Here is a 13,518-nt window from a genome sequence, read left to right as displayed (position 1 = left end):
GATCCAAGCTGTGTCTGTGACCTACACACCACAGCTTACAGCAGTGCCAGATCTTTAACCCACTGAGCAAGGCCAGGATCAAACCTGCCTCCCCATGGATACCAGTCAGGTTCATTACCACTGAGCCAGAACAGAAACGCCTGAGTATTTTTTTATTTTACTCTTTAAATAACTCATTTCTAAAATAAATAAATACTCTTTCAGTGGACAATTAAAATAAAAAATAACTCATTTCTCCAAATTATAGTAGTTTATTGTGTGAAGTTTTGATTTTATGTTTTTTTAATGAAAATATAGAGATCATTATTGCCATATTATTTTCCAAAAGAGTTATGGTTGTTTAAACTGAGTCAGCAGTGTATAAGAACTGTTCATAATCTTTGGCTCCATAAATCCTGTTCTAGGAATTTGCTCTAAGGAAATACTACAAAAGAAAGCTAAGTGCTTGCAGGTGTTCATGCAGTGTTATTTATCATTGCCAAAAAAATAAAACAACCCTCCTATGTGTCCTAATAGTTTGAGATTGGTCGAGTAAATAATATTGTATGCCGTGGTTAGAATACTGTATGACCTTTTGAGAATGGGTGAAGTTATCTAAAACAAGTTTCCAGCAGCAATAGCAGTTAACATAAATTCTTATACAAGTGAAGACAAGCCTGCCCCAATTTTTTTATCATTCGTAATTCTCACATTGTTGATAGTGAGACCTATGCTATGATTGTAACATCTGAAATTAATCTTCTATTCTTTAGTTACAGTTTTCTGTGTTTTGCCTTTGTTACCAAAAAGATTTAAAAGCATATAGAGGTACTTAGAAGGAAAGATTGAAAGGCACGCCACACTGGATGTTTCTTTTTTTATTGAAAAAATCTTGAGTTTTGCATGTTTAGTATATATTAAATATCAACCCAGTTACTCTAAGAAGATTCAGAGCTGCATGCCATGGTTATTGCTTTCAAGAAAATTTATACTCAAGTCAGGGAGAGGGCCATAAACATATATAATAAAAAACATTGTAGGAGAATTGTGGGGGAGTGAATGACAGGTAAAACCTAATTCAGGAGTTCCCGTCGTGGTGCAGTGGGTAACGAATCCGACTAGGAACCATGAGGTTGCGGGTTCAATCCCTGCCCTTGCTCAGTGGGTTAGGATCTGGCGTTGCTGTGAGCTGTGCTGTAGGTCACAGGTGTGGCTCGGATCCTGCGTTGCTGTGGCTCTGGCGTAGGCCAGTGGCTATAGCTCCAATTAGGGAGCAGCCCAAGAAATGGCAAAAAGACCAAAAAAAAAAAAAAAAAAAAACAACCTAATTCAAGGCTGCCAATAGGTATTGCAATGCTTTGTGGCTTTTTAGTCATTTTAGCAGTGAGAGTAAAGACGAAAACTACCTTTAAGAGATTAATTTGAAGTGTTCCAATGACAGCAGTTTTTATGTGTAGTGTGTGATTGCAGGTAGGGGAGAGATGATAGACAGTGGGGATGGAGAGAGGAGGACAGACCTAAGAGGTACTTATGTGTGAGCCTTGTAATAATGAAATCCTGGAGGGGGTTTGAAATCTTCCCAGGGTGGGTCAGTAGGATGTGATGAGCTTAGTGCTGCTATTAGGGGGCTGTTTAAATGTGGCCTTTGTATGTGATAGTACAGTAGTTGGATAATGTTTTCTAAACTCTGATTCTCACCTTTGCAGATCCAAGTTTATATAGTATTACCTAGAACTGATCAGAATCTTCAAAATGCCAAGTAATAATGGAAAATAAATCTTTATTATCACTAGTTATATCAGATGTGCTGAACAGTTACTTCTAGTACCTGAGCTAGCATTGCCATTTACCACTGAAGAACAAGGGCTTTGAAGGCAGGCTCTGGACTCACTGATGCCCCTAGCTGTACAACTCACTAAGTTTCATCTCTCACTGTATGAGCAATGCTCTCTAAGTTTTAGTTTTCTCATCTGAAATTCTTTTATGAACGTATGAATGTTAAATAAGTAGATGTGGTTAAGTAGTTTAGTACTAAACCTAACTCACAATAAATGACTAATATTGTTAAAATGTTTGGTGAATAAAGAAATAGAAAAAAGTGAAGGTGCAGAGTTCCCATTATGGCTTAGGGGGTTAAGAACTTGAATCGTATTAGTAAGGATGCAGGTTCGATCCCTGGCCTCACCCAATAGGTTAAGGATCCGGTGCTGCTGCAAGCAAGCCTGTGGGTGTAGATTGCAGACACGGCTTGGATCCCATGTGGCTGTGGCCATGTGTCTGTAGGCCACCAGCTGTGGCTCCAATTCGACCCTTAGCCCGGAACGTCCACATGCCACAGGTGTGGCCCTAAAAAGAAATGAAAAGAAAGAAGCGAAGGTGGATATTTGAGTAGAAGAATCTCTTGAAGTAGGTTGAGAACATCCAGAAGGGTAGATGTGAAGTAGGAGATTTCATCCACATTCCTCCTGAAATCACTCCCCTCATGAGAAATACTGAAAGTGTATTTCTCAGGTATGTTGCAGTAGAAAAGAGGTTGATGATCTTAAGGAAAATTTCATCCATGCTTTGATATGGTCTCACTCTTAGGCTAGGGTTTGATTGTCTTGGAGCTTGAGGTAGGCTGACACAGTCATGTTTTTTTGAAGCCATTCCCTAGTCATCTTGCCTCAGAGAGATACAAAGAATAACAAATGAACTACTGCCTAACTTAAAAAATAAAGCCATTGCTAATATAACCGTAGAAACTGCTTTTAAGGCAGTACTTGTGTTTGCTTCTTTGCTATGCAAGTAATGCATTTTCATTGTAGACAATTTCTTCTTCTTTCTTTTTTTTTTTTTTTTTTTTTTTTGTCTTTTTGTCTTTTTGCCATTTCTTGGGCCGCTCCCGTGGCATATGGAGGTTCCCAGGCTAGGGGTCTAATTGGAGCTGTAGCTGCCGGCCTACGCCAGACGCATAGCAATGCGGGATCCGAGCCGTGTCTGTGACCTACACCACAGCTCACGGCAACGCTGGATCGTTAACCCACTGAGCAAGGGCAGGGACCGAACCCACAACCTCATGATTCCTAGTCGGATTCGTTAACCACTGAGCCACAACGGGAACGCCCAATTGTAGGTAATTTCTTATTTCACTTTCACAAGAGTCCAGTTTACCAGGAAGAGGTTGCGAGTATTTTACTGTCCTCACCTCTGTCTATCCCCTGTAGAGAAATAGTTGCATTAACTTGTCATTTATTATTTTTATCTGTTCTAAACAGGTGAAACTGGACAGAGTTTTAAAGAGTCCCATCAAGGAGAACCTATAGAAGAGCCAGAAAGTACTAAAGAATCCAGATCATCATGGAAAAGAGTTTCTTTTGAGAGGTAGCATTCAGTGTCTATGAATTTAATCAAAGAACTTAAACAAGTTATGCTTTTCCTTCTGTTAAGAATTAAAATTGCACACAGTATGCCGGAATGGCAGCAAAAAGCCAAACCAAAACAGAAAAAGCTAATGTGAAAATTTTACTAACCTCTCATATTTTAAACCTCCTGGAGGGAGTTTTAAGAACCTCAAGCTGTGGAGTTCCCTTGTGGTGCAGTAGGTTAAGGATCTGACATTGTCACTGCAGTGGCTTGGGTAGCTGCTATGGTGTCGGTTTGATCCCTGGCCCACAACTTCCATGCTGCAGGCACAAGGAGGTGGGGATCAAAAATATCCTCAAGCAATATGTAATACTTAATTCTCCCATTAACCACATAATTAGATTTTACAATTTCCCTCAATCATCAAAGTACTTTGTTTCTTGCAAAAATCTTAGAAAGTACCAAGAAATAAAAAAGAAGCAAAAAAAAAAAGAATAAAAGATAACCTCTTTCAGAACTGAATAATTGCTTGTCAACATTTTGTTGTACTTTAATCTTTTTTTTTCTTTTTCTGTCTTTCTAGGGCTCTACCCACGGTATATGGAGGTTCCCAGGCTAGGGATCCAATCAGAGCTGAAGCTGCTGACCTGTACCACAGCCACAGCAGTGTGGGATCTGAATTGCATCTGCGACCTACAACACAGCTCAAGGCAACGCAGATTCTTTAGGATTCTTTACCCACTGAGCGAGGCCAGGGATCAAACTGTCAGTTTCATTAACCACTGAGCCATGATGGGAGCTCCTGTACTTTAATCTTTGGTACTGAGTTTTTCTTTTTTTTGGATTTAGTCACCTTATGTGTGTAATTTTGTTTCCTGCATTTTAAAATTTAACACATTAGGAGTTCCTGTCGTGGCGCAGTGGTTAACGAATCCGACTAGGAATCATGAGGTTGCGGGTTCGGTCCCTGCCCTTGCTCAGTGGGTTAACGATCCGGCGTTGCCGTGAGCTGTGGTGTAGGTTGCAGATGTGGCTCAGATCCCGCGTTGCTGTGGCTCTGGCGTGGGCCAGTGGCTACAGCTCCGATTCAACCCCTAGCCTGGGTACCTCCACATGCCGCGGGAGCAGCCCAAAGAAATAGCAAAAAAAAAAAAGACAAAAAAATAAAATAAAATAAATAAATAAATAAAATTTAACACATTAAGTCTTTTCCTAAATGGAAAAGATCATAATTAATCACTGTATAACATACCATTCATTTGAGTGCATCATAATTTACTAAACCACTCTTTTACAGTGGTGGTAGTTTTTTCTGTTTTTTTGTTTGTTTTGCCTTTTGGCTGGTTCTAGAGCCGCACCCTCAGCATATGGAGTTTCCCAGGCTAGGGGTCTAATTGGAGCTGTAGCTGCCGGCCTATGCCAGAGCCACAGCAACATGGGATCCAAGCCGAGTCTTCAAACTACACCACAGCTTATGGCAACACCGGATCTTTAACCCACTGAGCAAGGCCAGGGATCAAACCCACAACCTCATGGTTCCTCGTCAGATTCGTTAACCACTGAGCCACGATGGGAACTCCTTTTCTGTGTTTCTTATATTACTGTTTCTTTAATGTGATACCTACTTTTATTTTTTCCTCCCTTCTCTTGCCCATATATATATATATATATAATTATTATTATTATTATTATTTTGCCATTTCTCGGGCCACTTTCACAGCATATGGAGGTTCCCAGGTTAGGGGTCGAATCGGAGCTGGAGCCACTGGCCTACGCCACAGCCACAGCAACCCAGGATCCGAGCCATATCTGTGACCTACACCACAGCTCATGGCAATGCCAGATCGTTAACCCACTGAGCAAGGCCAGGGATCGAACCTGCAACCTCATGGTTTCTAGTCAGATTCATTAAACACTGAGCCACGAAGAGAACTCCTCTCCTGCCCATGTATTAAGTTACATTCAGAGTCAAAGACTATAAGGCTGCTAAAAGTTGCCAAATTGCTTTCTAAAAGGGTATTTATACATTTACCAGCAATGTAAAAATGCTGGATTATTGCACCCTCATGAACCAGTATTGTTGACCAATACCAGAGTTTTAAAATTTGTGCTGTTTTGGGCGTTCCCATTGTGGCTCAGTGGTAATGAATCTGACTAGTATCCATGAGGTTGCAGGTTTCATCCCTAGCTTTGCTCTGTGGGTTAAGGATCTGGCATTGCTGTGGGCTCTAGTGTTAGTTGCAGACACGGCTCAGATCTAGTGTTGCTATGTCTGTGACATGGGCCAGCAGCTGCTGCTCCAGTTTGACCCCTAGCCTGGGAACTTCATGTGCCGAGGGTGTGACCCTAAAAAGCAAAAGCAAAAAAAGAAAAAAAAATTGTGCTATTTTCATAGGCAAAATACAGTGTTATTGCAGTTTTGATTGTAGTTCCACTAAGTGGGGGTTGAACATGATACTGTGACTTTCTTTTAAATATGGAGGTCGTCATGGTTTGAAAAGCACAGGCAAAGCCTCTTCTTTTTTTTTTTTTGTCTTTTTTTGTTGTTGTTGTTGCTATTTCTTGGGCCACTCCGTGGCATATGGAGGTTCCCAGGCTAGGGGTTGAATCGGAGCTGTAGCCACCGGCCTACGCCAGAGCCACAGCAACGCGGGATCCGAGCCGCATCTGCAACCTACACCACAGCTCACGGCAACGCCGGATCGTTAACCCACTGAGCAAGGGCAGGGACCGAACCCGCAACCTCATGGTTCCTAGTTGGATTCGTTAACCACTGCGCCACGACAGGAACTCCGTAAAGCCTCTTCTTATTTGAATATAGTACATTGTAGAAAGTCTTACCTTTTTTTTTTTTTTTAGCCGCCCCAAGGCATATGGAGTTCCCAGGCCAGGGATCAGATCCGAGCTGCAGTCGCAGCAATGCCAGATCCTTAACCCACTGTGCACGGCCAGGGATCGAAACTGCATCCTAGTGCTCCCAAAATGTCACCAATCCCATTGCACCATAGTGGAAACTCCCTAGAAAATAATATTTTAAAGGAGACCGTCATAAGATGAATTTCTTGACTTTGTTTATTAGGTTTTATTTGAAAGTACACAAGTGAAACAGTAGTACAAAGGAGTTCCTGCTGTGGCACAGTGGGATTGGCAGCGTCTCTGCAGCACTGGGAGCACTGGGGTGCACTGGGGTGCAAGTTCAATCCATAGCCCAGCACAGTGGGTTAAGGATCTAGCATTGCCTCAGCAATGGCACAGATTGCAACTCTGGGAACTTCATACACCTTGGGACAGCCAAAAAAGAAAATATGAAGATCGTTAGTGGAAAGTTAATACCCTGATTCTCCTACCTTCCACACTTGTAACCAGTGTTCGTTGTTTCCTCTGTGTATTCTTTTACGCATCTAGTCCTTGACATTTTATATGCAGCTTTTTCCACCATACATATATCAATTAAAACAGATAAGCAGCTTGAATGAAGCAGCTTTCTGGGTCCTCACGGAAAGGGCCCTTAGTGGTCAGGCCAGGCACTGACTAAGCGAGGGAACTCTTTCAGGTGTTCCTTGTCGTCTGAGGTGTTGGGCCCCTCTTGGGATGGAGATGAAGCGGAATCTACAGGAGAAATAATTAGACTTGGAGACACAGCACATACCTTTTCTCTGAGAAGTAATGGTGAGTAGTTAAACTTTAAATATCAGTTATTATTCAACATACAACTATGAAAATGTAAATAGATATGTTTGAGAGTGTTTAAAAGTTGAGAATAGAAAGAGCCCTAACTGGACAACAAAACTGAAATTTCGGAATACCACCATTACCCACTAACTATTGACAGTTGTCCAAAATGGGTCAAGTGGGAGCCCCAGTGGACTGATGGGTAGATGCAAGTTTGTCCTGTGATAGATAGGACCTGATAACCTGGGAAGAAAATTCTCGTTGCAGCTTAATGGTCTGATCACACTCAGAATACCGCTAAATGTAGTTTCCTGAGCTGGGTGACTGACTTTTTTTCATGATTTCAACCAAGTCTGTATATCCAGTGGCATTTTTTCTTCAGGCTTCAGGTCACGTTTCTAGCAGTCTACTGCCGTATACTTAGTAAATCTGAATATTTTTCAAGCCCATTTTGAGCCTCTCATTTTACCCTTCTCCAATCTTTCAAGCCCATTTTGAGCCTCTCATCTTGCCCTTCTTTAGCCATCCACCCCCTGTTCTGCCCACCTTGGTTGCCTTGCTTTTCTGTTGGCATCATATTGTTTCTTTTCCTTTCTGTTCCTGGCAGACTCACTCTGTACAAAGCCCAGCCTCTGAGGTTCTGTATTCTTACAGTGTGACCTTTTTGCCTTATTTCAATAATACCATTCTCACATTGTGCTGTAATTTTGACTATTCTGTAAACTGTGAATTCCAGTGAGAGTAACCATCTCATATTCATTCAGCAAATATTTATTGAGTGCCTCCCCTGTGCCAGGCAATGGTGATAAAGTGGTAAACAAAACAGACACAGGAGTTCCCGTCGTGGCGCAGTGGTTAACGAATCCGACTAGGAACCATGACATTGCAGGTTCGGTCCCTGCCCTTGCTCAGTGGGTTAACAATCCGGCGTTGCCATGAGTTGTGGTGTAGGTTGCAGACGCGGCTCGGATCCTGTGTTGCTGTGGCTCTGGCGTAGGCCAGTGGCTACAGCTCTGATTCGACCCCTAGCCTGGGAACCTCCATATGCCGCAGGAGCGGCCCAAAGAAATAGCAAAAAAAAAGACAAAAAAAAAAAAAAAAACAGACACAAATCCCTTCCCTTATGGAGCTTACATTCCACTTGTGGAGGCTATCAATAGATAAGACAAATAATAAAATTATTTATATTCATCTTAGTATTCTAAAAATTAGCAAAACATCAGGCCCACAATAAGTATTTTTTTTTTTTTTAATGGAAGCAGAAGAATTCTAGCGTAGAAGTAAGTCCATTAAGTTATGGTAATTAAGTGGCCAACATTCTCATCCAGACTTTACTACTGGCTTGTGACTTTGGACAAGGCCCTACTTATCTGACCCCTTGTTTCTTCAAGTGTTAAAAGTAGAGAATTCAACTAGACTGTCTTCTGAAATCCCTTTTAGCATTACTATTCTGATTTCCAAGGAGTAGACACTATCTCCATTCCAAGGAATTATGTTCAGAGAAGTCTGGAAGGTCAGACAGTAGACCAAAGACACGTATTTGCCACTAGGTTGGGCAAAGTAGTGGAGTGACCAGAGTCAAATGTAATTAATGCATCTGACCCTCTGCCTTGAAGAAACATTCTTCAAGGCAGAGAGTCAGATGGAAGGGATAGTGGTTTTAGAAATGGGGCTCTGTGATAGCAAGTGCCACATAGAAAGGTTCTATCTGTTAAAATTGAATCACTTGTTTTCGTATTTTAACTGTTTAGATTATAATGCAGTTAAAGAAAAAGGAAAGATTAACAGAAAAGCCAGGCTAAGGTGTTTGGGTTTAATGTCATATAGTAACTTCCTTTTACATCTAGATTTAAATTATCAGATAGGAGTTCCCGTCGTGGCGCAGTGGTTAACGAATCCAACTAGGAACCATGAGGTTGAGGGTTCGATCCCTGCCCTTGCTCAGTGGGTTAAGGATCCGGTGTGGCCATGAGCTGTGGTGTAGGTTACAGATGAGGCTGGGATCCCGTGTTGCTGTGGCTCTGGTGGAGGCCGGCAGCTACAGCTCCGATTCAACCCCTAGCCTGGGAACCTCCATATGCCGCGGAAGCGGCCCAAGAAATGGCAAAAAGACAAAAGTAAATAAATAAATTATCAGATAAATGCCATCATATATGTTCATAGACATCTAATTTAGGCTTTAATTCTTAAGCCTATAAGTTTTTTTGCAGTATAATTGACATATATCAGTTATACAGGTATGCAGTACTGATTCTTGTATATATTGCAAAATGATTGCTACAGTATATCTAGTTAATACTCATCACCACAAAGTTACAAATTTTTTTTCTTGGTGATGAGAACTTTCAAGATCTACTCTATTAGCAACTTTCAAATATGCAGTACAGTATTTTTTTCTTAAATCTTTTTTATTGAGATACAGTTGATATACAATATTGTATGTTATAGGTGTACACATAATGATTCACAGTTTTTTATTTTTGACCTTGCTGAGGCATGTAGGAGTTTCTGGGCCACACCACAGCAGCAACCCAAACCGCTGCAGTGACACCACAGGATCCTTAACTCCCTGCACCACAAGAGAATTCCTGATTCACAGTTTTTAAAGGTATACTCCAGGAGTTCCCTGGTGGCCTAGCAGTTAAGGATTTGACAGTGTCACTGCTGTGGCTTGGCCTGGGAACTTCTGCATGCTGTGGGTACAAGAGAAAAAAAATAATAAAAGGGATATACTCCATTTATAGTTATTATCAAATATTAGCTATATTCCCTGTTATACAATATATCCCTGTAGCTTATTTATTTTATATATAATAATTTGTTCCTCTTAACCCCCTACCACTATCTTGCCCTTCTCCCCACTGCTAACCACTAGTTTATTCTATTTGCAAGTCTGTTTCCTTGGTGTTATGGTCACTAGTTTATTTTTTAGATTTCACATATAAGTAATATCATGCAATATTTGTCTTTCTCTGACTTATTTCACTTAGCATAATACTCTCCAAGTCCATCCATGTTGTTGCAAATGGCAAAATTTTCATTTTTATGGCTCCCTAGTGTTTTATTGTACACACATATATACATATATGTAAAGCATCCTTTTTCTCCATTCATCTGTTGAGGAACACTTAGGTTACTTCCATCTCCTGGCCATTGTAAATAATGTTGCTGTGGAACATTGGGGTGCACACATCTTTTCAAATTAGTGTTCTCTATTTTTTTGGGGGGGGGGAATATATAGCCACTAGTAGAATTGCTGGGTCGTGGTAGTTCCATTTTTAGTTTTTGAGAACCCTCCATACTTTTTCCCACAGTGGCTGCACCAATTTACATCCCCAACATTGTATAAGGGTTTCACATCCTCACCATCATTTGTTATTTGTGGTTTTAAATCATAATCATTCTGACAAGTGTGAGGTGATCTCTTATTGTGGTTTTGTATTTCTCTGATGATTAGCGATGTTGAGCATCTCTTGTGCCTATTGGCAATCTGTATGTCTTCTTTGGGAAAATGTCTATTCAGGTCTTTTGCTCATTTTTTAATTAGATTGTTTAATTTTTTTGATGTTGAGTTGTATGAGCTGTTTATATAGTTTGGATATTAACCCCTTACTGGTCATGTTATTAGCAAGTATTTCCTAGTTTTAAAGGTTATCTTTTTTGTCAGTGGTTTCCTTTGCTGTGCAAAAGATTTTAAATCCAACTAGGTGCCATTTATTTTTGCTTTTATTTCCTTTGCTTTAGGGAGACAGATCCAAAAAAGTATTGCTATAATTCATATTCACATTCGTATATGTCAAACAAAAAGTATTCTGCCATTGTTTTTTTGCTAGAAGTTTTATGGTTTTCAGTCTTAGATTTAGATCTCTAATCCATTATAGGTTTTTTTTTAATTGTATATGATGGGAGAAAATTTTCTGATTTCATTGTTTTACATGTTGCTGTTCTATTTTCCCAGCACGACTTATTGAAGAGACTGTATTTTCTCCACTGTGTATTCTTGACTCCTTTGTCATAGATTGAGTGTAAGTGTATAGGTTTATTTATTTCCCGTGCTCTCTTCTGTTCCATCTGTCCTGTGTGGCTGGTTTTGTGCTGTTATCATGCTGTCTTGATTATTAGAATCTTGCAGTGTAGTCTGAAGTCAGGCAGCATGATTTCTCCAGCTCTGTCTTTTTAAAGATTGTTTTGGCTATTCAAGGTCTTTTTTTGTTTCCATACAGATTTTTTTTTGTTGTCTTTTTGCCATTTCTTGGGCCGCTCCCACGGCATATGGAGGTTCCCAGGCTAGGGGTCTAATCAGAGGTGTAGCTGCCAGCCTGCGCCAGAGCCACAGCAACACAGGATCCGAGCCATGTCTACAACCTACACCACAGCTCAGGGCAACACCAGATCCTTAACCCACTGAGCAAGGGCAGGGACCCAACCCGCAACCTCATGGTTCCTAGTCAGATGCGTTAACCACTGTGCCACGATGGGAACTCCTGTTTCCATATAAATTTTAAATTTATTTTTTCTAGTTCCGTGAAAAATGCCCTTGGTGTATTGATAAGGGTTGCATTGATAGTATGGTCATTTTGACAATATTAATTCTTCAGTTCATGGACATAGTATATCTTTCCATTTGTGTCCTCTTCAGTTTCTCTCATTAGTGTCTTATAGGTTTTGGAGTACATGTCTTTTAGGTCCTTAGGTATGTTTATTCTTACATTTAGCATTTGGATTTTTTTTTTTTTTTTTTTGTCTTTTTTGGGCCACATCCATGGCATATGGAAGTTCCCAGGCTAGGGGTTGAACTGGAGCTACAGCTGCCAGCCTATACCACAGCCACAGCAATGCCAGATCTGAGGCACATTTGTGACCTACACCACAGCTCACACTGAACAAGGCCAGGGATCAAACGCATCTTCATGAATACTAGTTGGGTTTGTTACCACTGAGCCCCGATGGGAACAACTCCTGTTTTTTTTTTTTGTTTTGTTTTGTTTTTTTCTTTTAAACTTAAATAAACTGTTACAAAATAGACTTTAGAAAATAAGTTCCAAATTGTAGTTAAAAGGCTCCCCTTCCATAGATGATATTGCCACCATCAGCTCTCTCTGAATTTGCCTTTCTCTGGTATTGAAATCTGGCTGGTGAGGGTAGCTCAGCATCGTGGCAGAGCTTGGCAGGGAGTTTCTTGCAGGGCTGGTCATAGGGAAGAGCATGGTGACAAAGGCTAGGAGAGAGGAGATCCTTCAAGGACAGGAGGAGTACCTCATTTCTCCTTGGGAAAGAAGCAAGATCTGGGTCATCTTCACAGGGGAAGAGGAGAAAAGAGCTGGGGATGCCCAAACTGCTCCTGAGAGAAACAGAGATCAAGCTTTTCCCTGCAGCCTGCCTACCTCCCACCTCCCTCCCAGCCCATATTCTGATTTTTGGAGACTCGAACTTCAGAGGGAGAAGCTGAGGTCAGTCAGTCACTAGGGTGAAGGGTCCAGGAGTGTGGTTTTGGGCATGGATGGAAGGGGCAGTGACAAGTCCCCTCTGTCCACTGCTGGCACTGTTGGAGTTCCAGAGCTGACCACTGTCCACTCCTCCTGGTGCTGCTGCTGGTGGAATATTTTATTATTTTTAATGGGATGGTAAATGGGATTGTTTCCTTAATTTCTCTTTCTGATATTTTGTTGTTAATGTATAGAAATGCACAGATTTTTGTATATTATTTTTGTATCCAGCAACTTTACCAGATTCATTAATGAGCTCTAGTAGTTTCCTAAAAACATCTTTAGGATTTTGTATGTCACAGCATCATGTCATCTGCATAACATCTTAGGGGAAATGCTTTCATCTTTTCACTGTTGAGCATGGTGTTAGCTGTGTGCTTGTCACGTATAGCCTTTATTATGCTGAGGTATGTTCTCTCTGTTCCCACTTTCTGGAGAATGGTTGTTTTTTTTTGTTTGTTTGTTTTTGTTTTTAAATGACAAATGGATGTTGAGTTTTGTCAGAAGCTTTTTCTGCATTTATTGAGATGATCATAGGATTTTTGTTTTTTAATTTGTTGGTTTTGTTTTTGTTTTTGTCTTGTTGTTGTTGTTGTTGCTATTTCTTGGGCCGCTCCCGTGGCATATGGAGGTTCCCAGGCTAGGGGTTGAATCGGAGCTGTAGCCACCGGCCTACGTCAGAGCCACAGCAGTGCGGGAACCGAGCCACGTCTGCAATCTACACCACAGCTCACGGCAACACCGGATCGTTAACCCACTGAGCAAGGGCAGGGACCGAACCCGCAACCTCATGATTCCTAGTCGGATTCGTTAACCACTGCGCCACGACGGGAACTCCGCATTGTTGGATTTGATTTGCTAATATTTTGTTGAGAATTTTTGTGTCTGTGTACATCAGTGATATTGGCCTGTAAATTTCTTTTTTTGTGGTGTCTTTGGTTTTTATATCAGGGTGATGGTGGCCTCATAGAATAGGTTTGAAAGTGTTCCTTCCTCTGCAATTTTCTGGAGTAGTTTGAGAGGGATAGTTATTAAC

General features: G+C 41.0%; 1 protein-coding gene across 3 annotated transcripts in view; it reads left to right on the top strand.

Annotated features, from left to right (window-relative positions):
• Window positions 1-13,518, top strand: part of CEP95 (centrosomal protein 95) — a 63,811-nt gene that overhangs the window by 7,941 nt on the left and 42,352 nt on the right. For all 3 annotated transcript variants that reach the window (XM_021066757.1, XM_021066755.1, XM_021066756.1), the window contains 2 exons: window positions 3,237-3,342; window positions 6,878-6,993. In XM_021066757.1, coding sequence (XP_020922416.1) covers window positions 3,237-3,342; window positions 6,878-6,993 — 222 coding nt within the window. The remainder of the gene's footprint in view (window positions 1-3,236; window positions 3,343-6,877; window positions 6,994-13,518) is intronic.

The sequence above is a fragment of the Sus scrofa genome, chromosome 12 (genome assembly GCF_000003025.6).
Source record: "Sus scrofa isolate TJ Tabasco breed Duroc chromosome 12, Sscrofa11.1, whole genome shotgun sequence".
NCBI classification, from domain to species: Eukaryota; Metazoa; Chordata; class Mammalia; order Artiodactyla; family Suidae; genus Sus; species Sus scrofa.
Note: the sequence above shows the minus strand (reverse complement) of the source record. Positions and strands in the feature narration are given on the sequence as shown.